The 27,752-nt window shown below is 51.1% G+C and overlaps 7 protein-coding genes across 7 annotated transcripts; 3 read left to right on the top strand and 4 right to left on the bottom strand.

Moving 5' to 3' along the window:
- Nucleotides 1-1,163: 1,163 nt before the first annotated feature.
- chsD (chitin synthase D) lies at nt 1,164-3,400 on the bottom strand (the record flags this gene model as incomplete). The annotated part of the gene is made up of 2 exons (XM_024829857.1): nt 1,164-3,315; nt 3,375-3,400. The coding sequence occupies 2 exons, from the start codon at nt 3,398-3,400 to the stop codon at nt 1,164-1,166; spliced, it is 2,178 nt and encodes a 725-aa protein (XP_024682705.1).
- A 1,137-nt stretch (nt 3,401-4,537) lies between these two features.
- P174DRAFT_451026 (tRNA maturation protein LHP1) lies at nt 4,538-6,637 on the top strand. Its single transcript, XM_024828989.1, has 2 exons — nt 4,538-5,985; nt 6,041-6,637. The coding sequence occupies exons 1-2, from the start codon at nt 4,907-4,909 to the stop codon at nt 6,159-6,161; spliced, it is 1,200 nt and encodes a 399-aa protein (XP_024682706.1). The 5' UTR covers nt 4,538-4,906; the 3' UTR covers nt 6,162-6,637.
- Nucleotides 6,489-6,840, bottom strand: P174DRAFT_369155 (uncharacterized protein; the record flags this gene model as incomplete). Its single annotated transcript, XM_024822263.1, has 2 exons — nt 6,489-6,769; nt 6,822-6,840. The coding sequence occupies 2 exons, from the start codon at nt 6,838-6,840 to the stop codon at nt 6,489-6,491; spliced, it is 300 nt and encodes a 99-aa protein (XP_024682707.1).
- A 512-nt stretch (nt 6,841-7,352) lies between these two features.
- P174DRAFT_406503 (putative RNA binding protein Ligatin/Tma64) lies at nt 7,353-9,609 on the bottom strand. The gene is made up of 3 exons (XM_024824105.1): nt 9,480-9,609; nt 8,529-9,387; nt 7,353-8,466 (listed from the first exon to the last, which is right to left on the bottom strand). Exons 1-3 carry the CDS (start codon nt 9,498-9,500, stop codon nt 7,385-7,387), a joined length of 1,962 nt encoding a protein of 653 aa, XP_024682708.1. The 5' UTR covers nt 9,501-9,609; the 3' UTR covers nt 7,353-7,384.
- An 884-nt stretch (nt 9,610-10,493) lies between these two features.
- P174DRAFT_420672 (lytic polysaccharide monooxygenase auxiliary activity family 9 protein) lies at nt 10,494-11,659 on the bottom strand (the record flags this gene model as incomplete). Its single annotated transcript, XM_024824884.1, has 2 exons — nt 10,494-11,279; nt 11,336-11,659. 2 exons carry the CDS (start codon nt 11,657-11,659, stop codon nt 10,494-10,496), a joined length of 1,110 nt encoding a protein of 369 aa, XP_024682709.1.
- Nucleotides 11,660-16,841: 5,182 nt separating this feature from the next.
- On the top strand, nt 16,842-21,183 carry P174DRAFT_460221 (putative membrane-tethered transcription factor (SPT23); the record flags this gene model as incomplete). Its single annotated transcript, XM_024829858.1, has 7 exons — nt 16,842-17,558; nt 17,612-18,636; nt 18,665-18,701; nt 18,733-18,786; nt 18,808-18,979; nt 19,004-20,991; nt 21,052-21,183. The coding sequence occupies 7 exons, from the start codon at nt 16,842-16,844 to the stop codon at nt 21,181-21,183; spliced, it is 4,125 nt and encodes a 1,374-aa protein (XP_024682710.1).
- Nucleotides 21,184-21,687: 504 nt separating this feature from the next.
- On the top strand, nt 21,688-26,423 carry P174DRAFT_441400 (putative TMEM1 family protein). The gene is made up of 4 exons (XM_024827299.1): nt 21,688-21,840; nt 21,925-24,497; nt 24,550-25,629; nt 25,687-26,423. Exons 1-4 carry the CDS (start codon nt 21,801-21,803, stop codon nt 26,323-26,325), a joined length of 4,332 nt encoding a protein of 1,443 aa, XP_024682711.1. The 5' UTR covers nt 21,688-21,800; the 3' UTR covers nt 26,326-26,423.
- Nucleotides 26,424-27,752: the final 1,329 nt, after the last annotated feature.

The raw sequence follows: 27,752 nt of genomic DNA on the forward strand, positions 1-27,752 counted from the left end.
AAATAAGTAGTCACCTGACCAATCACCATCGATTTTGACTAACAGCAAACAAAGAAGTGGGCTGGGCAAGGCACACTGTTATTAACCATCAGGTAATGGATCTTGGCCATGGCCGTGGTTGACGTACTTGTCGATGCTGCCTCCCGGAGAATTGCCGTGAAGAAAACGCACATGCCTGCCATATGTCAGGAGCCGTTCTGCCTCTTTCCTCCTATGATTGGGTCAAGGTACCCAAGTGTGCCCTGACGATAGTAAACAAGCCTTGTGACACAGTCAACAAGAAGCGAAGGTCATGACCCGCGATTAGAAGCTATCTACCTGTCTAGCTGTATGTACAGCGCTGTTGTGTTCGATTTGTTTACTCAGCTCGTGAGAACCCCCTCAGCGCATAGCTCCCGATTGCCCATCATCGTCCCGTATCGGCAGGTTTGAGCAGAGAACGGCCAATCTCCTTCAAGACCACGGGTACGCCCAATTCAGGGCAGTAATACTGGTATTAGCATGCTGAATGTAAGTCAATCTGCCGTTTCAGGCAGCGGAGCGGGTAACGAAGGCCAGAGATCTGTGGTTTTTCTCCAGCAGGGAATCGGCGCAGTGAAAGGCTTGTCGTCAAAAATCTCACCAGAAGGAATTGAGTCTACTATGATCTCTTGGAAGCCTTCGTATCTTTGAATAGAAATTAGTACTCGAGGCCATGATAATGTCTGAATGTTGCAATTAGCGAGGGGAGGCAGAGCTTGCATATGACCTCAGACTTCCCAAAAAGCGCCTCTGCTTCAGTTACGCTTACTCTGGAAGGTCGTCTCTGGCTAGTGGTTGAAAGGACTATGCTTCTTCTTCTCGAGAAGTTATATACTCTGCTACCCAAGCAAACAAGGCAAATAAGTTTAGTCTAAAAGGAGTGTGCTACTTCGTGTTATCAAAGCGACGTACGTAAGGCTGGACGACAAAGCATGAAGTACAAAAAGTGTTTCTCGAAGCAACTCCAAAATAAGAGGATAAGAAAGCAACAGAACTGTTCTGCAAGGGTTGACCGAATCTCTTAAAACCGTAATGGTAGTCTCGACGGTGGAGCTTTCTCAACTGACTATCAACGTGCATGGACCCGCTTCCCTAGGACATTTGAGCTTTGACACAGATGCCTTACGACGTGTGCAAGCACCCTAGACCATACTTTCGGCATCTTTCTGTGCTTTGATAGGCCGTGGAATCCCTGGGAGCTTACGGCGGGGTCGCTGTACCTCTGGGGTGTTTCTTTCCATTGAACCTCTGGTTGAAGCATTGATAGGAGCAAACCGTGTCTCTTGTTCGTGTGGCGCTGGCAAGTGAAGTGGGTATATATCCTCTCCGGATGACGACTCCGTGGCTTGTGATGAATGCGGCAGGATATGAGCTGAAGGTGACAGTATCTGAGTCTTGTTTACCACCTCAAAAGCATCTTCTTGTGAAGAGCATGAATCACTGGCCATGATTCCGTTAGAACAAGTCCTCTGCATCTGGTGGAAAGTCGACGTGTCCCTTGTTTGCTGATCGTAATAGGGTTCCATATTGTCAGTATCACCGGTCAGCTCTTCAACCTTAAGGGGAAGGTGGATCGAGCTCAGCGAGTCCGAGGTTATGATTGAGTCGGAGGACGGATATGTATGGATACCTATCCGCGGCACACCGGGAAGAGGCGTCATCAGCTCGGTAAGGGCAGCGTTGGAGTCGTTCAGGTTCGAGGAGTAACCATCGGGGAGCTCTGGTGCAGAGAAGCGCCCTTCTATCTTCTCTGAGGGATGGATTGGAACGCTCTTCTCATCCCCTCTGGAACGGAAGGTAGTCAGATCGACATTGAGCTCGTCGCCTTGAGCCTTAGCCAGTTCGATAGCCTCCTCAGGCGAAGTGTGCTCATCGGCGGTGGCGGCATCGGCTCTCGGTCCTCCCCATGTACGCTGGCCCGCAGTGAGGATTCCATACACCATATACAGCCAGTTGAAGAAGGGATTTAGGATAAACATCAGCGGGAAAAGCCAAGCTTTGTAGCGCTTGAGCTTCGCACCCAAGTAGAACATGAGGACGTAGTTGAGTCCCAGCGATATGGCAATAAACCCCACGGGCAGGTCATTGATGCTGCTCGACGTTGTTATAAGTGAGAGCGCGATGATGAAAAACAGCAGTGCGGTTGTTCGGATTGTGTTTTGCATAAAACGGACCAGGCAGAGCAGGGGGTAGCGCTTCCAAAGCCGCACATCAGTCAGCATACACACTTCGTTGGTTATGAAGCCCAGGAACCAGCGCCGACGCTGCTTTAAAAGACTGCTGAATGTCTGCACTGCTTCAGTCTTGCAAAAGGCGCCTGCGCACATCTGGATTTGATAACGTTTCCGAGCGCCTACCATGAACAGGTGTGTGAGCCAGCGATCTTCTCCAAGATGACACTTCCCATAGTCGAAAAAGTCCTCGCATTGCTCGGCTTTGTCCGCGAAGTAGTACTTGGCCATTTTACGAAAGGCAGAGAACCGGAGCATCGTCAGAGCCCCGGGGAGGCAAGTCACAGCGCCGCAGCTAGATTCCACAGAGCGCTCGAAAAGTTGCCCATGGACATACTCCATGTCCTGCAGAAGCGTGAGGAGCGAGCCCCGATCCGTGGTCGACGTAATGACACCCGTCATTGCTAACATGTCGTGTTTGCTCCCTGGCTTCAACTCCATATCGTACATGAAGTTTTGCAGACATACACGGTCAAGGATGCAGTCGGAGTCAATGAATAACACGAAAAGATTGTCGTGGCGCTCCAGGTAATCCGCATATACCATATCGATCAGTCTGAAAGTTTGCTTCTGGCAATGTCGTTTCCCCCCATGTTTGAAACGAGACACTGTAATTCTGGCGCCCTTGTATGTCACGTCTATGCTTTGTGGATAGCTCTCCAGCGTGATTGGAATTCCAAGGTGGTCAATCACCCGAAGATAGGATTCATCAATGAGGCAGCCATCGTAAGAGAGGAACACATGAATACAGTTAGCTGGATAATCACAATCAACCACAGAATCGATTGCCCTTATTAACGTTTCAGGGGCCTCCTTATAGACTGGCATAACAACAACCGTTTTGGGAGCGGTCCGGTCATCCAAAACCTGCTTGATACGCCTGGTCCTGCCCGGTGAATGTGTCACCAGTCTGTAGACGCACAAAAGCCAAGGAATTATAAGCAGCGCGGAAAACATCCCGAATGCGAACCATTGGAGTATAATTACCATCTGAGCGGGGAAACGTCGTCTCAAATGAGCTGGGAGGGGGAGGGTCACGATCATGACAGGCAGAAAGATTCCCCTGTGTGCCAAATTAGCATGCATAATCTATTCGAGAAGGCTCGTCATATTGAAGCTCACCTCAGTAATGTGAAGAGGACAATCATGGTGACCGCGAGGAATCTGATACTCCAGTGATCCGCTTTTTGATAGACCTTGGCAAGGCAGTATAAGAACGCAGCAATCCAGAGGAACCATTCCAAGAAGGCTGCCAGTACCATTGGCGAGACGATCGCAAGATATATTATCTAGACTTCTCGTGAGATCAAATCCAGTGCATTCAACTGATGGACCAACTCACATCTGTGGTCGACCACGGGTTCGGAGAAACCGAACTGCTACTTTCAGCCATCGCTGGATGGTGTATGTAGGTCTTCCTTCCAGATTCCAGTGATAGCGTTGAAGGATGCAATAAAGTCAAGACGTTCGACTGGAGCTTCGGTAAGCAACCACTTGCCGCTGGCTTGCTTGATCAACTGGGGCCTAGCTGAGCATCGATTAACGGGTCTATTGGCAGACCTTCGGTTCGATGCCAGGGCTTGTTACCTGCTCACGTCAAGATGTGCTTGGAGAACAGATAGAGCAAGTCCGGGCCGCCAGATGATCTGCTCAAGCTGACAAGAAATCAGAGGGAACCGATCTGAGCAGTTGCAGATTGGAGAGACATCAAACAACGGGGCAATCACTACTCTTCAACCCACGGGAGTTTAATCCAAAATCGAGCAAAGTGATGATGTATTATGAATCAGACACACAAGAGTCATGAAGTTTCTCAACATTAAAGACACTCAGCGCCGTATGTGGCAACTGACTCCCATGATCCAAGTATGGAAGGCACGCTCAAAGAGGCACCCTGACTTCGCGACAGAGCGTCCATGCTGGGCCTGGACCAGCCGGCGTAAAGCAGAAAACGCAATAGCACTGTTGGTACACATGATCCAGTGACTTGGCATCCGTGAGCATAATTCAGCCCTTCTTGCCTTGTGGATTGTCGATAAGAATGAGTCTGGAGTCGAGATGTCCTTCGGAGCTTACTCTATGCATATCGAATCTCCCAAAAGGGTTAGTATTTCTGCCTCGTAATTGAGGTGTCTGTGGAGTAACATCTTCGTATCGGGACTAGGAGCCGCATGCGCCACAGTCCTCGATTCTCCATGTGGCTGAAGCTCCGCAGTGTTCAGAAAATTTCCCCCGCCGTGCATTATTCGCCTTGAAGATTTTCTTTCTTCTAACCAGAGGAAAGTCCGATTCTCATTGTGTGCAGAAGCATCTTCTTGAACTTTCTTCTACTGCTGCATATTTTCCCCCCTAGACTACAAGGCTTTTTAATTGGAGGTAAGACTACTATGTTGTGCATTGCTTATGCTTCGCGCGACTCGCGCGGAGTCATATCGAATTTGGACTACGCGGAGTTGACTCACATTTATCTATTGTCACCTTCTGTTCAATAACTTTAAATTCATTTTTCCGTCTTTTGTTTTGAATCCGGAGGTCGAGAATAATTCGTTTGTGTGCTGACCTAGTCTGATCGAGTACAGGAGCTGCGCGGCCCTTTCTCCCATTCTCTCTTTCCGCTTGTACGGAGTCGAAGCACTCGGGATAAATTTGCAGTCATGGCCGACGAGCAGAAGGTTACCCCTGCGACCACCAATGCCAATGCTGAGGCCGAGAAGGATGTTCAGAACGTTTTGGCAGAGCTGAAGGGCGAAACCGCCGGGGAAGCTGCCAAGCCTTCCGAGCAGCCCGCAGAAGAGAAGAAGGGCGAAGCTCCCGCAGAAGATGCAGAGGAGGCTCGCATTGTAGCCGCCGCTGCGAAGCTCGGCGAACAGTCAGCGAAAGCTGAGGAGCAGAAGGAGGGCAAGACCGAGGAGCGCGATACGCGGGGCCGTGGAAACCGTCGCAACAACGTCAAGTTTGATCCCTCTACGCTGGAGGTCACAGACAACCACGATGAGATCCGCAAGCAGGTCGAATTCTACTTCTCCGACTCAAACCTTCCCATGGACAAGTTCCTTCTTTCCAAGGTGGGCGGAAGCAGCAACCGCCCCGTTCCCCTCGAACTTCTTCATTCTTTCAAGCGCATGCGTCGCTTCCAGCCCTTCAGCGCCATTGTTGAGGCTCTGAAGTCCTCTGAGACTGTCGAGCTGACTGATAACGACACTTGCGTGCGCCGCAAGGTGCCTCTTCCTGAATCTGTGACCGAGAACCCCGACCCCAGCGTGGCCAAGGTTTTCGAAGACCAGGCCATGAGCCGTAGCATCTACGTCAAGGGCTTCGGAGAGGAAACTCCTACCACCCAAATTGACATTGAGGCCTTCTTCGCTCCCTACGGACCAATCAACGCAATTCGTCTCCGCCGCACACACGATCGGATCTTCAAGGGAAGCGTTTTTGTGGAGTTCGCGACTGAGGAGAAGCAGAAGGAATTCCTTGCTCTGGATCCTAAGCCCCAGTGGAAGGGACAGGATCTGCTCATTAAGAGCAAGAAAGATTACTGTGAGGAGAAGGTTCGGGACATCGAAGCTGGCCGCATCAAGCCCAGCCGTGGCCGTGGTGGTTTCCGCGGACGCGGCCGTGGAGGACCCCGCGGTGGTGACAAGCGCGACTGGCGCGAGCGTCGGGCAGAAGATCGGAAGAACGGCTTCGGCAAGCCTCAGGGCGAGCAGCGCCGTGAGGTCCAGAAGGATGCTCGGTAAGTTGTAGCCTCTTTCTCCCGGTCTTGCAGCATTTGACTAATTCACTTATAGTGGCGTTCCCGTCGTGCAGAGCACCGCCGATGATGCTACAGCTGGCCAGAAGCGGACCCGCGAGGACGAGGCCGCTGCCAACGGCGAGCACCCTGCCAAGAAGGTCGATGCCAAGGAGTAACGGCTTTGCTCTCTTCTATTCAAGTTTCCCCGACTGGTCCCACCCTTCCTTCATCACGGAGCTAATGGATTATTCCCATTTGTTATGGTACAACAAAAGCACTTGCGTCTTTTGCTGCTGGTTTCTTAATGGCGTTGTATATCATTTGTTGTCATCATTAATACTTGGAGGTTATTCTTTGCAGGATCTAGCAAATGGTCATGATAGAATTTTGGCTCTTCAGCCTCCACCCACCGCACTTGCACTTATACTCTCGTAAATCAATTCTCGAACTCCAAGTCATATGCCAGCGTATCGTCACACAACTCCTCTCTCAGCTTCGACACCCTACAGCCCCGAATTAGCCAATTCGAACACACCTGTCACAAGGAAGGCGGAAACAAACTCAAGGTGGACCGGGTGCGTAGCGTAAGAAGCCACGGCGTCGGGCGACTCCATCACCGCCACGATCCCCATATCAAACCCCTTGGCACGGGGAACACTGATAGGCAACGGCTGCCCGGCCTTCAACGAAACCAAACCGGGGATCCTACCCACCATGCTCTCCGCAACAGTGACCCAGTTGGCGAGCTGGGCCTGCGTGACGCCTGGCTTGAGGCGGAAGAGAACTGCCACTGGTCAATCATGCGCTTGGTGGCAGCAGGGTAGCAGGGTACGCACCGATGTGGTAGACTGGCATTTCCTCGGTTTAGACTTCTCTCTATCGATTTATCTATTTCTTGATTAGCTCGACTACTTGCGGGAACAGCGGGCTCTTATATAGATGGGACGGAATGTTTCCCTATGCTTCTCGGACCGGGAGGGGTCGGGGAATCGGGTTATCGCCGATTGGTGGAATCATTTGGTTTTAGACGGCTTTGAATGATCTTCCGTTGATGAAACGGGCAATTGGTCTGTTGCAGCCATCTTGCTTGCGGCGTTAACTGTGAAACTAGGCTGTGAGCCTCCTTGTGCTGAAAGATTCCTGGGTCGACCGTGACTACTAGAATCGGTGGACAAGTGAGCATTTAGTACAAATGGCCTGATGGAGCAACCTCACCTGTCGAAATGACTACAAGGGAGTTTCATGATGAAGAGCCTGGGAGTCAAATCTACCGTTATGAAGGATGTCTTTATGAAGAAGAGATGCATGTAATTCTTCCGTTCAAAGGCATGGGGTATACCCAATTATTGATCAATGCTTTATCCAATCGCTAAATACAATATGCCTTCCCTCAGAAGGTTCATTTCTTCTTCTTCGTCTTATCCACCACATCAATCCACTGCGTCTTGACACCACGTCGTTGCAGCGCTGTTTCCACAGCCTTCCTTTGGTCGCCTTGAATCAGGACCTCCATCACGCCTTTGGTGGCTCCAGTGGCCTGGGCAACGCTGGTACTGCTAGCGCATTTCTTCTGCAGTTCTTCAGCCAGCAGACTAGGGACTATACCGAAGATCTCCAAATTCGAAACTTTGGTGACAGTTTTCGAACCTGTCCGCTTCTCGAGAACGAGGTTGACCTTGGGAGTTGCACCTGCTTTCGGTTTCACATCGGATGGGGCCTGACCCTGCCTGAGGATTACATAGTGTGGAGTTAAAAACGCCGAGTCTTCCACGATCCGCTTCAAGAGGCCATCTCGGGTCGTCATGCCACGTGCAATGGTGGTCTTGTCCTCGGCTGATGAAGATGTGAAGATTGTGTTTGCAAGGAAAGGATTGAGCGAGATGACCCGGCGGTTCTCACTGGAGACAATAGGCGGGTTTTGAGACTGAATGTATTCGTCCAAACGGTTGGACACTTCAGAATACTTGTAGTAGTTCCTGGGGTCGCCGCTCGAAAGAGCTGGGAAGATTGTCGGGGTAAGCTTTCCCGTTGGCCGATAAAGAGTCTGAACGGTTATTGTCTGTCCGACGGAAGGGTCTCCCTCCAAAGTTGCAGGCGTCTTGTTTCCGGGGACGGGCTTGCCCGCATTCTCAACGGCGTTCTTTGATGGAAGTTTGTAAGGAACAAATCGCTCGACGCGGCGGTCGTTGAAATCCACATCGAGGATGACAGTTTCTTGTCCGCTGCGGTCTTTGGATTTGACGAGACGCTGCTTATCAAGATATTTGATGAACTTTTTGACATTCTTCCAGCTTGTCTTCTTGATCTGATAGTATTGAGCCTGCTGAGGAGAGTAAATCGGAAGGTAAGGAGTAAGCATGTTCGAGACAAGGGCGGATGGTTGCACGGGCAGGGACAGGCCATGGTTCGGTGCGGTGGGGTTGTCCTGTTTCAGTTTGTACAGAGAATAGAGGAAGGCTTTCTCAAAAGCCTCGTCGATCTCTGCAAATTGGTCAGTTTAAGAACGAAATACCGAGACCGAGACGGAAATAATAAGCGCCGACCTTTTGTAGAAGGTTCTTTCGCTTCCTCAACGGGAGCTGCCTCGTCATGCTGCTGCTCGAGAGATTCGGCTTGAGGCACCTCCTCCGCAGGTTGCGTCTGCTGATCTTTGTCCAAGGAAAGCTCAATGACTCGCTCCTCAATTTCCCCGACGTCTTCCTCGCCCGCTTCCAAATCCCACCCAGCCAGATATTCAGGAGCAGGCTGTCCAGGACGAGAAGACGAGCTCCAGGCCCACAGCTCATCGCCTTCCCAGTGTACGCCTCGGACGGCATGTCCTTTCGTGCCCTGAACCTCTCCAAGTCCCGCGATATCAATTTCGCAGACTCCCACAAATAACGGGACAGTGTGTCGGTCCAAACCAGCCACAGCGACAACAGCTCCTTTGACCGCGCGCTCAGGAAAAGGAGGTTCATCCGCGAGGCCGGGGGTCATCAGGTCTGCGCCGCCACGGAGCTTCTGCATGACCATTTCCGGCGTGTGAAGCAAGGGCACTAGGTTGGGATTGTGCCATAATGTGTAGACCGTGGGATAGAATCGTCCATCGGCTCCGGGCCCATGTTCCACCTTGAACCATAAAATGCGTTCCTCACCCTCGGGATGCGTTCCTACGTAAACTGTGCCTTGGACTTCTCGGAGCTGGGGCCCTGCAGTGGTGGTGAAGCGAGCAGAGAGCGAGTTTTCCGGAAGAAGGGAGTTTCGGATCGCTGTGATGTTGGGCGAGGTTTGGTTCGACGTGGTTGGAGTATTGGAGTCATCCTCGGCTGGTGCAGCTGACGGAATACTGATATTGTAGTCGCTGATGATTTGATCGGCGATCTTGCGGCGGTCCGAGGAGCGTAAGGGCGCAAGATTCTTGATCTATAGTTTGAGAAGTGAGTATAAAGTTGTCATTCTACGACTTGGACTGACTGCCAGCGAGGGGAGAAATGCGGGGGAGGGGCACAACATACTGTCGGCTTTTTCTTGAACATGGTGGTGTATGACGAGGCCCAGAAATAGGATATGAGTCTGTCTCAAGCTGCTTGATACTGATAAACACAGCCTGCTCAGAACAGGGCTCGTGGAAGAAGGGTACAAAAGACGCTGGAACAAAAAGGAAAAGTTGATGTCAGTTCGGTTTTTGTCCGCAACAACAATCGGCCGCATTTTCCCCGCTTCTGAGGTCAATCTTGTCTTGTTTCTCTACGCACTAGTCCAGGCATAAGGTACCAGAGGTATACTCGTCTTCATTATGAAGTGACATTTGCACATAAGGAGGGCGAAGGGCTTTGCACAAATTCCTTGCAGACTGTGCTGCTGCCGTCTCTTTGCACAATTTTCCAAACCACCACTTTCAACTCAAGGATCAAGAATTCAAGATCATTTAAATGGCCGCCGTCCAGGCCTATTGCACTGGAGCATGTTAACAATTAACGCAGCCCGGGATCCTGGTAACTGTTAATGGAAACAGAGGTGTACTATCTAAATTGTGGCCTAGAAAGAAGACGAAGAATAGCAAGCCAAGAGCAGCTTCTCCGTTTGCTACGCCATGCTTGACGCAGTTGTCTTGGAGAGAAGTAGATGAAGGAGAGATGTAGGTAAGGGGAATCATGCTTTCTTATACATATAGAATGATAAAGCTCCCTGTATTTTCTGCGGAAGATGATAGATATATGAAACAGCCTACAGTGAAGTTAATAGTTAAAGGGACAGTTAAGGCCGTTGGAGAATAACAAGTTAGAACATCAATGTTCAGAGTAGATTTACTTTACAAGCATTCTACTTTTAGTAATACAGGTGTAAAACAAGCAGCAAAAATTGATCAGCATAGAGCAAGAGCTCCAATGATTGTGTTGCATCTAAAGTACAAAAAGGATACCCGATCCCATATATGTATGTTTGAAAAAGAAAACTCGTCAGAGGTGCGATGCACAAAAGTTAAATGTGCAGGGAAGGGCTTGTCGATTCGTTCGAAGTGCTTTGATCTAGGCAGAGAGATCACGAGCGTGCACCTTCTCCGTAACCAGCCAAGAGAAGGTCTCCTTAAGGACCTTCAGGAAATCATCGGCGCTGAGGGAGTTGAAGTACTCGGTGAGGCTGCTGCCGCTGGGAAGAGTGGTGCTGGAGCTGGAGCTGGGGCTGCTGGCAGTGGAGCTAGGGGTGGCGGTAGGAGCCTGGACGTAGCTCTGCTGGGCAGGAGTGCTGGTAACGGTGACAGCCTCGGTGGTAGTAGAGGGCTGGTAAACAGTCGCAGAGCTAGTCTGGACTGCAGTAGAGGCCTGAGTGATGGTGGCAGAAGGAGCAGCGGCGCTAGACGAGGCGGAACCACCGGTGTTGGAACTGCCAGAAGAAGCGCCAGAGTAGAGAGCGGGACCAGGAATGTCATAGGAGCTCAGGCTCTGGTAGATATTGACAAGGATGCCGGCGTCAGTGTTCTTGTAGAGGGCAGTGCCGAGGGTACCTGCAGGCTTGTCGCTGCCACCACCGGTGACCTTAAGGTTGATGCACTGAGGGTAGTTCTGGGCACCGTTCTGGTTTCCAGCGGAGTGGAGGGCGATGATTTCGTGACGCATGACATAGTTACCAGCGGCGATGGAGCTGGGAACAGTCACGGTCCAGCTGTTGTTGTTGGCGATTAGGTTGTCGGAGGCCCAGGTGCCAGGAACATTAGAGTCACTGATCAGACCACTCTCATCAACCTTGAAGAATTCCAGACTAGTCTTGTCAACTGAGGCGCAATCACCATTGCAGTTGGCCATGTAGGTAATGACCTGTACTAGGTTAATACCCTAACGAATTGTTCCATGGATGTCTTATGAAGACATACCGGTCCGTGGTGAGATTCAGGCCATTCAGTCCATTGGAATTCAACCTTTCCACCAGCCTTGATCTCGGCGGAGATGGCACCATTCTTAGCACCCTTGTGGCAGATGATGTCGCCGCTAGAGTAGCTGCTGCCGTCGACGAAACCGAGATCGGTAGCGGTTTGAGACCAACCGATGCTATCAGGAGGGGTGCTCATGTAAGGGTATTGGTTGACGAGGTATCCAGTGTAGTATGTGCCATCAACAACGGCACCCGACACGTATCCGTGACCGGCGACCAGAGCGGCCGAGCTGAGAAGAACAGCTGCAATCTTAGAGACAGACATGTTGTAGGTTTTGTAGTATTGCCCAAACGATCAACGCACAGCGTAATCTTAGGTTCGAATCGAACGAGAGACGAGAGAAAGAATGACGAAAATAGGACTTCAGTCAATGAAGTCGATATAACAGAATGAGAGAATGGAAGGTGCTGAGACCGTGAGAAAGGAAGGCTGATGGGAAGAAGAACAGAAGAAAGCTGTCCTCCATCGCGACGAAGACGGTTCTTATATCTCCGGCAAGCTTGAAGAACCTATCTAGACCCGGTTAAAGCTCCGAACAGCTATCCAAATTCAAAATGAAGCCGGTTCTGTAAGGTCCATCGCAGGTATCTAATCCTTACGGAGTGGACATCACTAGATTGCTTGGTAGGGCTCCTGTTTCGGTTCAAATTCAGAATTATCCGATAGGTGGAGAAAAGTCGAGATAGAGCCACCGAGTCAGAGATTAATGAGAACGAGTCATGTCTGCGGTGGTCGACGAATACGTCGGCGTTGAAGCTGCATCAGGGGGTTAATATAGCACTTCCTGCTTGGGAATAGTGGACACACTCTTGTGACAATCCGAGTTTCATCCTGCTTTTCTTTAAATCATTAGCTCAACGTTTCCCCACTCTGTCTCCATTCTATCGTGTCAGGAAACCGTTATTGAAATGGTTTTAGGACCTGGTGGATCTGTCATATTCATTATTGATACGGAAATGCTTGTCGTATTGCATTAATTGCTGGCGCCTCCATGGAAAGTCCATTAACCCCTGACAGCGACCAGGTGCCCATTCTCTTCCATGAACGAATCGGCTATGCTCCGCAACCCACATGGACTTCCATTCCTCTATGTCAAGCTGATGGGGACCAGAAGAAAAAGGCAGATTGAAGCAGTCAGACTAGTTCTGTTGACGCTGTGCGGTCACAGATGAGTGATGACAAAGCCATAAACCGGCGATTGAATCTTGTCAAAATGAATGAGCTGAGGGCGACTCAATACAGAGTACTCTATTGCCAAACGCTCCGGCTGTGGCGATGGAGTGAGTTCTACTGCGTACCAAGTCATGAACCGACCCATCCAAATAGGTCTGGCCATCCCATGTATCAGATAGGCCATGTCTGGCGAACGGGGCCACAGTTCTTCATTTACCAGTATTTAGCCGCCAAACACTTTATATCAGACCACACCAGCAATAGGACCATGACCTTGTCATTTCCTGAAGCGCCAGTGTTCGTTACTGACAACGTCACTCTTTCTGCCGAGAGCTGCAATCTGCACTTATTGGTGCAGGGGGCTGGGCTCAGGAACAATATACGCCGCACAGACCATTCGGAGGTGAGACACCTACTTTGCTGGAAATGAGGCTTTCCTTATCCAGGTGCACCGGTGCTGTGTGGTCTGAAACGCCCGAATGCTTCGGGTTGCCGCTGGCCCGCTCTGCCTTCTCCTGAATCCTGAATCAACCACACGCATAAAAACGGTTTAGTGTGTTGGATTTCTGATCGAGTCTGCTCCCTTTTAATTTCTATCTAGCGTCTGAGGCTCCTGGGCTCTCGCTCTTTTTTCAATTATTCGTCCCTTAAGTTCCCGACAGGCAGCGCCTCTTTGAAAAAGTGGAGCTATCTTATAGCCCAAGGGATACTGCATCCTCTTCGTCGAAGCGGGCGGGGAAAGGCAGATGCTTCTTGTCAATCAAATGGAAACCACTTGCGAGGATTCGTCTAACATGTGACAGGTCTTGACGACAGTTTATTGAAGAATTCGATTCGTAGAGGAAACAATAGGAAAGGCACCCATCACCATTCTCGTCATACTGATGCAAGAAATGGATTCAAAAAAATCCCCTATAGCCCAGGATGTGCAGCATTTTATTGCTTAGAATGGGTTACAGGCGAAAGGAGGAGCATTCACAAGGGCAATATCAACCGACCCGCGGTTGTATATCCGTAGCAGGGATTCAATCACCATGTGCCTGAAAAGGAAGTCCATACAACTATGTCTCAGAATTTAAGAACTGACTGGAATAGAGTTCATTACTGCCTCCACACTATGAAGAATTGGCGGTTCATCTGATATTCGGTTAATCCCACAATCGCCAGATAGGCCAAATTCCTGAGAAGACGAACTGAGTTCTTGGCTACAAAGCTTCTTGTAGCAACGCGCCTCTCGTCCTCCAGAGACTAACCTCTCAGGATTCCCAGACTGCTTCGGGCGGTCACATATATGACTCAATCTGCTGAATAAAGTGGCAGCAAGAGTGGTGCAATCTGAAGGCAGTGGCCTTGCAATGACTTGGAAGTGAGTAAAAGCTTTGAAGCTGTGCTCGCCATTGTAGTATACAAGTCCCCAATACAGCCTAACGGGCCCTACGGGACCGCGGCATGGGTGATGACTTCGTTCACCGTCACGCCACTGGATATGGTGAGGAAATGACTAGGGCAATTGAAACTCAGTGATGATTCCAGAGCATTGCAAGGTATATGGATCTACCATTGTCGGTCTCCTCATCTTGACTAAATACGAAGCTGGCCTAGGTTGAGGTAGATTATACCGCGGATATTCTGCATCAGCGACCTCAGGTCCTTGATCAGCTTACGAACTTTTTAGTTGTCGACGGCTTCTTAGGTAGTTGATTGTCAGAATGGGACAGATGCGATCAAGCTTGGGTTCCATCAACGTAGTTGTTTCCTGACGACTCGAATGGCACTAGGATCCATGTACTTGGGAATCGGATCAACCAGGAGAATCTCACGATGTCCGTCCGAATGTCCATGACCTCAGTGAAGGACATCTCATATGCAGTCGGTGAGATCTTCCTTTACACCCTCAATGATCTGGTCCTTATTATCTCCCACACGCCGCCAAAGCTACTTGATTTCCATTTTCTTCAAGCGAGCTCCTTGGTGCGACCGGACTGGAAGCCTCTTCGACATCTGCTTCCGAGGCGTAGGGCGGCATACTGGTTGGGAGCACCGCGCGCTTGAGAGGTCTGTTCTTCTGCCACCCGAGGATGACTGTCTTTCAGATTGTAAGTGCGCGCAACTATAGCTCGCATGTGCCTGCTCGTATGATCATTTCGCCGATCAGAAAAGAGGGGTTCGACGAACCGAAGACACGGCGTCATTTTAGATACCGCCAAGTGACGAAGATTTATTGATCAGACAACTGGGCTGTGAAATCGTCATGCTTGTGCTTCTCTGTGCACCTTGTTTTCAAGTGTTATACGCACGACTAAACCGTTACGGGACGTCTCTGGACCGATCTGCCTCGGCCATGACCTATTAGAAACATCGGAGCAGCATGACGATCGAGACGGACTTCGTTTCGCTGGATCATCTTATCACACGCTGTCCGATTGAAGATTCATGGATGAGGTAGAACACCTTAGTATGGCGGAATGGATCATGATATATGTCTTCAAATGAACTACTTTCGGAAATACGGAGTGTCAAGGCATGAACCCCAGACTATACGCATTCATCGACTTGAGGGTGGATCCAATCCGGGACTGTTATCAAAAGGAAAAGTCAAAAATGGCAATCTGACGAAGGGCGAGTAAGTAGATAATAAAAATATCGCTCTTCCAAGGGATTTGGAGTTCCCATTTCGCAAGCTCAAAGTCGAGCGGTAGGAAGGATAAGAACCTACGAGATATATAGTCCAAAATTCGGACTGGAATCCAACTTCCTATGTCCACCATTCGCTATAGAAAAGTCACTCTTCATTGAGTCGTGACACCAAAGGCACATGGCTCCCACAGTGCGAATGAATATAAGAAGTCAAACACCCCTGCCGCTGTGTGATATAGAATCCGAGGGATTCCAGTGGCAGATTACCTATCCGAAGGAACCCACCTAGGTCCGCCATATCGCAGATAGCATTTGTGACACTCCGGACGATATGCTTCTGGATAGTATCTAAGTGCAACACGATCGGGTTGGTACTAGACATTGGCCTGGATGGCTAGGATATCAGGCAGGCAAAGCATGCCGATCACACTGATAGAGTCTTACAATACCTGTCCTATCTCGGCAAGGAACAAACGATGACCTGATCATATCTCTAGCAATGCGGGTGTCTAGGTCGGTTTGTCTCGTGTCATGGTCTTTCCATAGAGCAATCCCCATGACCATTTCCGGTTGGTGCCAGACTAGAGAATTGTGAGTTACTAGAGTACTGAGAGCTCTTTTGTATCTAACTCATCCGTAGTCTATGCTCCGCATCTATGCTTCGCCCAGAACGCACTAACTATCTAGGAGGAATGCATGATATGCGTCCCGCGCTAACCCGCTCATCGAAGCCCCTACTGTGGATGCATACGTTCAAGGAACTACCGGAGATACAAGAAAGAGAAGTACTGAAGGCCCCAAATGAAATCATCCCCTATGGAAGCCAAGTCTGAAGCGACAGCTCGTGCTCAAGAGCTAATGTGCGTAGTTGAGAGAAGACAAGACCAATAATAATCTGGTAGCCTAAAGACTGGCCAACCCTAAATAGGACTAGCGTATCTATAAGAGTGGCGGAGGAGTCACCCATTGAAATGGTTGCCTGAGTTTTCTGGCTGGCAGATTTTTTGCCTGTTCCGAATAATACGGAAAGGAGACAGATAGACCCGGAATACGCTACGGGCTCAACCAACCCCCCTTTCCTCTGCGGTGAATCAGGTCCTTATCATCAACTACCTAATCAACTTGGGGGCGTTGTCTGCTTCAGTATTGTTTCTCAGTCAGAGTGTTATTACACTTTCTTTCTCTAGTCACTGTGGGAATTTTCTATAGACCATCTCCTCTCTCCAAACTCCCTTCGTCCCCCGAGACGGTCGCCGCTCCAGTTTTTCCCTCCCTTTTCCACACCCTCAACAAGAATCCGATCGGGTGCTATTACCGCGCCTCTCAATTCCCTACGCCGCAGCGGGCATGATCAACATTTGAGAAGGGCCATCTAGTGGTTATCTTACAATAACCAAACTGTCGCTCCTTCTTGACCCCATATTGTGATTCGTTTCGATGGATTGGAGACGGTACTGTTAGAAAGTTCGATTGCGCCGAGTGAGACGAGTTTTGCGGTCGGATCTTAGAGATCCTCGTGCCATCCCTTGATCTTCCATCTTCGAGTCTTGCACCTTGATCTTGCAGGCACGCTGCGAAGATTTGGGCGTATTCGACAGTGGCTCCTAGGCTTTCCGCTCCGTAATCCTGGAACTCAATGATGGGACCTGTGGAGGCTGCCTCATCTCCCGTATTTCCCTCCCTGGATCCTATTGTCGTCGATGATGAGATGGAAAATCCCTATCAAGATACCGATTTAAGCTTTCTCGACTCTACGAGACTACAGATGAACGAGGCCGCCGGCCAGGATTTCGACGATCTCTTTGCCCGTTCCCACTCCTCCCGCACGGTCACAGACTCGGAATCTGTGTGTTTGTCGCCCTCAGAACTCTCCATAAAGAGACACTTTCAGGAACACGATGCGCTGAGGCAACCCAAGATTGTTGCTTCAGACTCCCCTGCCGAATCCCCGGATAACTCGAGTCCCAGTTCTTCGTCCGATTCTCCGCGGAATCACGGTCGAAACACCTCCGTGGCCTCGACCACTTCCGTTACTCATAGCGATCACGCCAACATAATGCCATTTGGCTACGCAACTGAAGATTGGATCAACTCGGAGCTCGGTTCAATGAAGGAGGAGACATCGATGTTTGGCTTTGACCCTTCCTTGCCGGCCATGGAGGGTGTCTTCCCCGTCGAAACCGACCTCGAATCCAGCAACAAGGCGATGGACGCCGCTTTCGATTTTGAAAGCGCAGCCAGTAGCCCCAGTGCCCTGAAGACTGACTCGACCACTCAGCCAAAGATCCAGAAGCGACTGAAGTCGCAAATGCGGGGGACGTCTCATTCCACCTCAAGGCAATCAACTTCTCCGGTATGTACTCAGACTCTCATTCTTCCTCGTCCCTTTACTAATTCTCCTCGCAGCAATTTCGCCATTCGGTCTCTCCTTTCACAGTGAGCAAAATGCCCAGTCAAAGTAGGTCGTCGTCAAACCAATGGGCGGGACAATCACCGTCGTCGCTTTTGGAGGAAAGTTTTGGCGGCATCAACATGAACGGCGGATCTCCACTGAACGGAAACTTCAACTTTGCGTCGAACGGGTTTCCTTTCGGCATCAACTTTGCGCCGTCTCCCCCTCAGAACAATATGAAAGCGGAAGCGACTCAGCGTCATGTCCTCACCGTTCATCCCACTTCACTAAAATCCCGCGTAGAAACACAAATTCCCATCCGATTGACTCTCTATCCAATGCCCTCCGGCGTCAAGAAATTACGACTGCCTACCCACACCATCTCCAAGCCGAAATTCCTTGCTCCTCCGTCTGCTGATCGTTCGGCTGATACCTTGCAACTGCATACGAGTCTTGTCTGCACTAGCGCGATGCAGGATCAGACGAAATTGAGAAAGGCATTTGCACGAGCAAGGGGCGAGACGCGGTACCGCACCTCGAGCTCTAGCCCGAATGCCACGGAAGAGTTGCCAGAAGATGACAAGCCCTTGGACGGCGGGGAGGTGAAAATCTGCTCTGGATGCATACAGCGTGAACGGAAGCGCGCCTTCAGAAAGAAGCAGAGAAAGCCGGAGGAGGACGAGTTGTTTCAAAAGGACGAGGAGAAGCGAGTGATCGTCTTTAACACCAACGAGATCAAAGATTGGGCGGAGCCCTCCAAGCATGCCATGCCAGGCTGCACTGATGCCCCTGCGCCAGTTATTCCCGCTGGAGCAATGCAAGTCGAGCTTCCAATGCGAATTGCATGCTACTGCAGGCACCAGAACGAGAAGCTCGGTTTCCAGGTCATTTTCACAGTCAAAGACCATATGGATAATGTCATTGCCCAGGCAATCACAAACTCCATAATGATCACGGATGATCACAAGACGCACGCTCCCCGGCTCCTCCCGCCCCGGGCCCTTCTCCATCTCTCCCCGATGGGACACAATTGCCCGGAGTAGGCGTCTTTCCGTCGGGCCCTCCAGTCGAAACCGCGAAGTCGTCAACCCAGTCCCAGCAGTCGTTCCGATCATCCTCAACTACAGATCTGCAGGGTCTTCAGCAACGGTTCAACTCGCAGTATCAAATGCCGGCAGGCTCCTTCGCCGTCGCTGCTCAGAATGGCCAGAACGGCCAGAAGAACGCCACTTCAAGCTCGCAAACGCCTCGCAGTCTTTCGCGACAGACTTCGCCGAATGACTTCCCAGGACCCATGACTAAGCGACGGAAACACAGCAATTCCGGCCGCCTTCCGTCAGAATTGACCATGACCAAGCTTGAGAACGGACAGTCATCTGCGGGTGGGTCCAATTCAGGAGTCTTAGGAAACGACGCTCCTTTCAATGCGGCGCGTGGTTTTGCGTCCCCGACGGAGAGGCCGTTTGTGACATCGTCCGCCATGTCGGGTCAGTTCGCCAACGGCCCACCAACCCCCAATAGCGGAGACAACAATCCTTTCTTCAATCCCAGCGCGACCCAAACCAGCTTGGATACATTCATTCAGCAGCAGTTGATGTCGGCGCCAAACTCGGCTCAGCCTAGCCGCCCCGGAACGCCTGGTAACTCAGCTCGTCACGGTTTTCAAGATCAGTCCCTCAACCTCTCATTAGGCTCAAGCACCTCCACTCCCGCTTGGCCTCCTCTCACAAATGCTGGTAACCGGTTGCCTTCTGTCATTCACAAGGTTGTCCCAGCAGAAGGCTCCATCACTGGAGGCACAGAAGTGACGCTGTTAGGAAGTGGCTTCTACCCTGGTATGGAGGTTGTCTTTGGTGATACCCTGGCCACAACGACGACGTTCTGGGGCGATAAGTGCCTGAATTGCTTAACTCCGCCAGCCCTCCAGCCTGGCATGGTGGCTGTCGTGTTCAAGCATGAGCATCCGACATTCGGTCAAATGCAGCCGGCTCAACCTCTGATGCCCAAGCAGCAGCAATTCTTCCGGTACGTTGACGACAGAGAGCTCCAGATGTATCGCCTTGCACTTGGCATTCTGGGACAGAAGCTCGGCAACCAGGCAGATGCGTTCCAGACTGCTCAACAGATCATGGGTAGCGACCCCAAGGCTGTTTTCAACCTTCAGAAAGACTTCTCCGCCGGTTCTGGCGGCCATCAGCGACAGGTCCCTGGCCTAGAGTCTCAGGGCAAACTCGGCGATCTGGACTCGAAGATGTTGACGTATCTCGAATTCATCGACCTTGACGACAACCCGCGGCCGCCGAAGTATAACTCGCGCTGCGCGACCGGGCAAACTCTGCTTCATTTTGCCTCGTCCTTAGGCCTGACTCGTTTCGTTGCCGGACTGCTCGCCCGAGGAGCGAACCCGGAGGTGAAGGACAGTACCGGAAACACGCCCATGCACCTGGCCGCCTTGCATGGTCATGCGCATATTGTCAACCGGCTGCGTTTGGCTGGCGCGGACGTCAACGCTCGCAGCATCAGGGGATTCACTCCGGCCGACCTGGCCACAACTCTTCCAGCCCACCAGGCTGCACTGATTCCTGCTCGGCACAACCGCTCCCGTAGCGTTGGATCGGTAACCTCGTTGCGACGCAGGCATAGCAGTTCTGCTTCCCTTCACTCTCTCTGGGAATCGTCGTCTGTATCAGGATCGCTTGATCCGGCAACCTACGAATCCGATGATGATGGGGATGATTCAGATGACCAATTGGACTTTACTATATCTCGACGTTCGAGCCTTCACCAAGATGTGCCCGGTCCGCTACCATCGTCTGAGCAAACAGCGGTCCAAGAGGCGCGCCCATTCTCCCCTCCGGCAGCTCTGGTGGCCTGGCGGAACCAGCTTCAGGCTCAAATAAATCAATTCCAGCAGAGCGTCGCGAATGCCTTCCCGAATCTTCCTGCTCTGCCGCCAATGCCTGCTTTGCCCGATTATCAGGCTCATCCGATGATGCGCCGTATTACAAATCTTGTTCCTCATCGGCCAACCACATCCTGGTCTTCGAAGGACGGCTGGTGGGACCTCTTGACGGGCAATTCCGCGCCCAGTACGACTGAGCCGCCTTCTTACGAGGAGCTGTACCCAGGCCAAAATCGCCAGGACGAGGAAGAGGCATCGCAAGTGAAGAAGGCAACATTGCTAAGAGCGGCAGCCGAAGCGGTCGTGGATCAGCATTTCGAGTCACAGGCCAGCACTTCGATAACAGAATCTAGCAAACAGGATAACGATGACATCAAAGACATCCGAATCGGCTCCAAATTGATTTCCCGCGAGCAACAGAAGCATCTTAGAGAGCAGCAAGCTCGCAGGATGAAGGGTTTGGGTAGCGATCGAAATCTCTACTTCATTTGGGTGAGTGTCCCTGGTCATCCCCTTCTCGCATTTATCTGCGCCATTACTAACTTGTCTTAGCTTCCTCTTCTGCTCCTGGTTATCTGCGCATGGATGCGAAGTTACGTTCCAGGCATCTGGCAAGGTGCGTCAGATGTCTATGGATTTGTGAAGACGCGCTATATGCGGGGCGCGCTGGACGTTGGCTCTTAGACCTGGGCGTTTTTCCTCCTTTGTTTCCTATCATCTTCCTCGAATCCCTTTGAGCCAGGGCGTTGTTTGCGAGCGGGCGGGACTATGGACATGTCTTTCCTTTTTCCTTTTAACTTCCTTATTTTGCCGATACTTTTGCATCATGACGGGATATGACAGCTCCTCCTTTGGCTTATTCTTCCACTCTCTATACCTGACGTTTGTATGTAATTTGAGCCCAATAATCTTAGATGTACAGATGTACTTTTGTTATTGAGAACTTCGAGCCATGATATGGGACGAAAATGAGCCTATGTATGCTTAGGGCCTTCAAGGCATTATTGGTATAGTTACAGCTGGCGCTGATAGAACACTAGTTAGTAGTCTCTTCTGTCATCTGAAATGCGAGGGCCATAAGAGTATGTTCTCCGTATAAACAATGCCAAGAGATGTACCTATTATGCGGAGGTCGCTCGACCGCCTTCCCGCCAGAGAACAGACACCTGGATATTGTCTCCTGAATGAAGCATACACCTTTGCTAAGGTACCTCCCTCGCCGCTCATTGTTGAAATTGGTCCTCTAGAGCGGAATGTCACTAAGGACCCTTGTGTCACGTCCCGAATAGCGCTCGGGAAATATGGAGACTTCATCACAGGCAAGCTCGAGCAGTGTCACCGGTATGTCGGGACGAGTAACCAACCCTCCGCCGGAGTTGACCACGCACTTTTAAACTGACAAGTTACATTTTGAATGTCCTACAGTCGAGTATACCGATCCGTCGGGACTATTTCCCCTCGTTGAACCCGTCATCGAAGATAAGCTCCCGCTCAAGAACCTCCACTGGAAATCTCCCACCCGCCCCGTTCGATCCATCGAGTCGCTCCGCATCGGCTTCGTTCCAGCCCAGCGTGAGACAGACGAGCGCAAGCCCTCGAGCGATACCTCCAGGAGTGCCCCGGTTCCCCACCGACGCCATCAGATCCCTGGTCTGCGTCAAACACCGTACTTGAAAATCTACCTCCTCCGCTGCGATGACAACGACACCTACAAAGCAACCGCTCGCAAGGCCCTGCGGGACTGGATCAAGACCCACGCGTCGACGCCGCAGGCCGGCACCTCGGCAGCAAGCAATCAGGAGAAGCACGATGCGTTCGAGTGGTTGATCGTGCACGTGGTGCAAGACGGCGACAGCACGGAGAAGGCCGCGCCGGCGTCGAAATGGGGCCGGGGCACCACGACCGTCCTCGAGAAGATCAAGGCGGATTTCAATGCTTCGTCCAAGTCGGCTGTTGATCGGGTGGCGCAGTTGCGTTTGCCCCGGGCCGAGAGCACGCAACGGCCGGCTGAGCTGGCCGATCAGGTGGAGGACTTAGTGGAGAAGATGAAGAATGGCATTCTGGCGTCTTTTGATCTCCGCGTGGCGCAGTATGAGGAGGATATCAAGGAGAAAGACTCGCAGCGGAGTCTGCCCGGCTGGAATTTCTGCACGTTCTTTATACTCAAGGAGGGGCTTGCCAGGGGCTTCGAGAATGTGGGTTTGTTCGAGGATGCGCTGGTCGGATACGATGAGCTCTCGGTAGGGTTGGATACAGCAATCCATGAGCAGCTTCAGGGCACCGGTGATCAGCATGGAGGTGCTTTCTTGACTGTCAGCAAGGACTGGCAGGAGAAAGCCAAGGCCGCTTTGGAGGAGGCGGGCTCGGCGCCCTTGGATGTAGATGACGACGGGAAGTCTGTCGCTGTTGGCGAAATTGACCCCAAGGACTTTCCGCTAGATTCAAATCGAAAGCCTTACCGGGAGATGATTCTAGCTAGCGATATCTCGATATTCGATTTCCGCACATATGTGTTTTCCCGGCAGCTGACCTTGCTCCTGAGAGCCGCCAGAGCGCCGTCCTTGGCTGTGACAGAGACAGGCGCAAGCCAGAAAGGGAAGAAGGATAAGAAACCGGAGGATTTGATGCTTCTCTCTGAGCTTTGTGAGAGAGCTGCCGAATTTATTACCCTCGCCGCACGTACGCTGAGAGTCGACCTCGAATCTGGCTTGGCTGATGTGGATCATCCGTCCAAGGCGGACCTCATAAACAACCTGGTGTCGTCCTGGGCCTATGCTGCAGCAAGCCAAGTCTTGATTCAGACGTACACACCGAAGCTCACATTACCTGAGTCTTCCCTTGATGCTATGAGCAAGTCTGTGGCGGCCGCCAGCACCCCGGAACCAAAGCCTGAGGTCCCCAGACGCTCTAGCTCATTGATGTCTCCAGTCACAACTCGGCCCGGCCGTTCTAACAGCCACGGCGTTCCGCTCTCAGATACTCTTGCCAATGCCTCTCGCGCAGACCACGAATCACAGAAGCCTATACCTGCGTTTATCCCAAAGACCGGTTCCGAGCAATTAGCGAGTGGGAGAGGGGAACTCCTTTCACTCGCACGACGCCTTTTGGAAGAGATCGCTGGCAGGTGTGGTTGGAACGAGAAGTGGAAGGATCTTGGACTGCTCTTCGACAACCAAGCTCAAGGCGAGGAGGAGATGACTGAAGTTTCCTTGGATGGCGAGACGGAAGAGAAGCCGGAAGAGAAGCCGAAAGAAAAATCTGTGGCTTCGAATCCTCTTTTCGGAATCAATCTTCTTGAGCTAAGGACTGCTCTGCGATCAAGAAAGGCTTTCCGCTCTCATTACGAGCAGCTTACGGACTTGGTGTATCGGCACTATGTTATGGCGAACCGCACATATTCAGCCCAGGCGGCTCTCGCCGACATGGCTCTTCTACGTTATCGACAGAATGATTACACCGCGGCGGCCTCATATTTCCACCAAATCATCCCATTCTACGGGACCAAGAATTGGATTTTACTGGAAGGGATCATGCTCGAAATGTATGCTAGATGTCTCGAAGAGCTGAAACGAAGCGAGGAGTACGTACGGACGATGTTGCGGCTTCTTGCCAAATTCGCCGCGCACACGCACTCGGTTTTGACTGCGCGGGAGAAGACGCTCGACGCTTCTTCCATCTTTACCGAACAGAGCCCGGTTTCCCGGTACGTAGAGAAACTCTTCGAAGCCTCTGGCACGCTTCAAAAGGAAGTCTCGGCTCCTTTCGCCGACTTCTTTGCAGACTTGGAGGTGAAGCCGATCATCGTTCATTACGATGACAAGGATGGTTTTCAGATGCAACTTAGCCTGCGGTTTTTACTAGGAAAACGAATCGAGATTGATTCGATGAAGGTGCGGCTTGTCAGTGCGAGCGGGCCGCATAGCAACGAGCATTGGATAGAAACTGCCACTAAGGCGATTATCAAGTCGTCGCCCACGAAGGTTCTCGTTGACTCTACGGTAAGCCTTTTTGACCCATCGAACCTTCTTACACTTACTGAACTCATGCAAGGCTACTTTGCAAGGAAAGTACTTTCTGGACCGCCTGGAAATGCGAGCTGGCAACATCCTGTTCACACTAGCCGGCGGAAAGCATGCAGCCCTTCCTGTAGGCTTTAGGGAGGTGCTCGACGCCGAAGAGGTCGATAGTCGGCCCTATGTCTACTGCTTCCCACGACCCGAGGGATTGCAAGCCAAGATCACATCTCCGTATGTAGTCAATTTGGAGCAAATGCGGACGCTCGAGCTGGAGCTCTACAGCGGACGCAATAACGTCAAGACTGGCACGATTCGCGTACGGCCTGCCACGGCTGGTCTTCGACTGAGGGTAGCAGAGGCAGAGGTGGTGGAAGGAAGTGTCACCATTTCCACAAATAGCGAGTCTGGAAACATTGGGATTACGCAGTTGGAACCGCAGTCCACACTGCGGCTTCGTATTCCTTATACGGTCGAAGAGGCTCATCCGATGCTGTCCGCAAGGGTAGAGGTTTCCTACGAGACGGAGAGCGGCCGCTTCTCTTACAGTTCTCTTCATAACATTGTTTCAGCTCTGCCAATCAGCGTCAATGTGCAAGACGTCTTCAAGGACGAAGTTCTTTTTTCTCGGTTTACCGTCAGCCCAGCGATGATGATTCCTCTTCGAATTCTAAAATGCAGTATCCCCAGCTCCGATGTCTACGAGGTTCAGTCGCACGTGAAGGACTCGGTGGTAATGGACGTATTCCCAAAGCAGCCAGCGTCCTTATTGTACCGAATCCAGCAGCGAAAGAATAGTGTCACTTCACCAGGTTCAAGACGCTCTCTCCGCCTCAGTGTTGAGTTTACTTGTGTGGACGACGAATGTCTGGACGCGGTCGAAACGAGGTTCAAGAGCAGTATTGGCGACAGTGGTTTCCGCCAGTATACCACCTTGCTCACATCTCATATTGTGCAAGCATTCCGCACACAACTGTCAACTGCAGACATGGAAGTGATCGGGCTCATCCGCGAGCTGAGGACGCTGTCATATGCTAATGTTGGATGGGATGGACTGCTCGGTGCACTCAAGGAGCCAGTCGACGGTTTAAAAGCATGGCTCATGACATGGCACCAGGTGAGTGCAATTTTTATCTCATATGACTCGAAGTGAGTTCGACTAACATCCAAGCAGAACAATCCCATGATTTCCCTACCCCAACAGCCAACGATACTCAGCCGTCGGATTGTGATCCCTGTTGACATACCCGAAATCCAAGTACTGCACACCGCGGAATTGCGGCTCAAGAATCTCGCTGATCAGCCGAAACACGCGGCCGTCGGTCAGATGATTGCGGCCGAACTTGTTCTACGTCATACACGGAGATGGAGCTCGCCTGAGACTCGCGAGAACGCGGGGGGTACGCTGGAGTTTTCCTACGAGATTCATGCCAACCCGGAACTGTGGCTCGTTGGCGGACGGAGACGAGGAAACTTTGTCGCGTCCGAGAACGAAACACAAACATTTGCCGTCATGCTGCTCCCCCAAAAAGCGGGCCATCTCCTCCTTCCGGGGCTGGAGATCAAAAGCTACGTCCCCGCGGCGCCACCCTCTACGGCGACGACGAGCCAACCAGGAAATCCAGCGGCGGGTGGTGCGCCATCCCTGCAGCGACGACAGATCCCGAGCGAGGTCGATTACCGCAATCATGGGGAGACAGTGTTGGTGCTCCCTGATCTACGGCAGACGACGGTCAGTCTCAGCCCGGCAGGAGGAGGGCACGGCGGCTCGTGGTTGATAAATTCAGAGAGTCGAAATGAGGTACATGCATGATGATGTTAATGATGTTCTAACTGTGTAACCTAGCGATCTGAGCATGATACCAATATCAAGTATAGATAGACAGAGGCCGTTGGAATATCCATAGTAGTGGCAAATTTGCAAAGGACGAAAAATACACAGGCCGCCAGTGACTAAGCACCCGCTTTAAAAAAGTTAATGATTTTATTTTTTTAACCTCTTCACAAGAAATTTTAGTTTGGGGTGTTGACAAGTCAGCCAGACCCACCGGGCCCTCCCATCCTCAACAAAATGGCTCCGCCCCAACAGTTTACTGCTACTTCTTCCGGACGCAACTAGGAAGAATTAGAAATCAAACCCGAGATATCTGGTGATTATGGATTTGGTGTATCTTTTTCAGGAGTCCATTGCATATTGATGAGGTATTCAATGCCAGCATTGAGACTGCCTATTTATGAGCAATCAATAGAGGGCATGTCGTGGCATTCCTTACTGACCTGTTGAGCTTTCGCAAGTGATCAACAAGATCTGAGCGTGATTTGCTATGATCCTACCATAGGAAGCAAGGTCTTAATCACATGCATTGCCTCGATAATGAATCTTACAAAGGTCGAAAGGAAGAATGTATCTACAGAATAACGCGACGCCTGCAAATTGTAGACCAGTGACCACTAGCAAGACCCTACAAGCTAGCCGCGCCTCAGTGAGATCGCGATCAAACCTTGACCGGTCCAGGCTGGTTGTTATTGGTGAGACTGAGGTTGATCTGCTTTGTGCATTATGTAAGCCAGCGCTTGCATTGAGTAAGCTCGGTTCAATATGGAGGATGCTACTCCGTACATTGTATTTTAGCAATAAGTCTGAGCAAAGGTGTTCATCGCGTTTCATTCCCAGTCAGGTGAGGTGAGATTCACATGCTATTGAGACGGAATGATGGTCGCGAGATTTTGATGTCTGGAGTCGGTGTCAATTTGGAGATGTTCTAGAAGGTCAATGGGGGAATTGATATGGATCCATCACCTGCTCCGAATCATCTCCGACCCCACGATTTATACGTCGGTTATTGCTACGGAGTAAATATTCAATAATGTCAAGTCGCTCAATGACAAGAAATCAAGTGTCAACACATCCGCAGGCAAAGCTGCAGACATTTTCTCCATACTACTCCGTTGGAGAATTGCATATGATACCTCGGAGAAGATCTCTCCTTCCTGAGCTGGCCACTGTAAGGCAATGATACGGATTCGTGCATGCCAAGACTGTTGAGAAGCCAATTCCCTTTGGCCGGCAGTGGATCATCATTGATGTATATGATTGGGTTCAAAAGGCGGTGAGACGCCACCCCGGTATCTGTACCTGGTCCGGAATGCCACTAGTATTTTTCCTTTTGCCCCCCATGTCTGCCACATGGTAATCTCTCATAGAACCCATTTGGCTGAACATCGCTTACAGAAAATAAG

Source organism: Aspergillus novofumigatus (assembly GCF_002847465.1).
Source record: "Aspergillus novofumigatus IBT 16806 chromosome Unknown P174scaffold_4, whole genome shotgun sequence".
Classification (NCBI taxonomy): domain Eukaryota; kingdom Fungi; phylum Ascomycota; class Eurotiomycetes; order Eurotiales; family Aspergillaceae; genus Aspergillus; species Aspergillus novofumigatus.

Bases quoted from the DNA above. Each gene is read 5' to 3' on its own strand.
- P174DRAFT_451026 (XM_024828989.1), top strand. From the start codon at position 4,907: ATGGCCGACGAGCAGAAGGTTACCCCTGCGACCACCAATGCCAATGCT. The intron at 5,986-6,040 runs GTAAGTTGTAGC...ATTCACTTATAG, and splicing joins GAGGTCCAGAAGGATGCTCG to TGGCGTTCCCGTCGTGCAGA.
- P174DRAFT_406503 (XM_024824105.1), bottom strand. From the start codon at position 9,500: ATGTTCAAGAAAAAGCCGACA. The intron at 9,388-9,479 runs GTATGTTGTGCC...CTCAAACTATAG, and splicing joins TGTTCAAGAAAAAGCCGACA to ATCAAGAATCTTGCGCCCTT. The intron at 8,467-8,528 runs GTCGGCGCTTAT...ACCAATTTGCAG, and splicing joins GAAAGAACCTTCTACAAAAG to AGATCGACGAGGCTTTTGAG.
- P174DRAFT_441400 (XM_024827299.1), top strand. From the start codon at position 21,801: ATGGAGACTTCATCACAGGCAAGCTCGAGCAGTGTCACCG. The intron at 21,841-21,924 runs GTATGTCGGGAC...AATGTCCTACAG, and splicing joins AAGCTCGAGCAGTGTCACCG to TCGAGTATACCGATCCGTCG. The intron at 24,498-24,549 runs GTAAGCCTTTTT...AACTCATGCAAG, and splicing joins AGGTTCTCGTTGACTCTACG to GCTACTTTGCAAGGAAAGTA.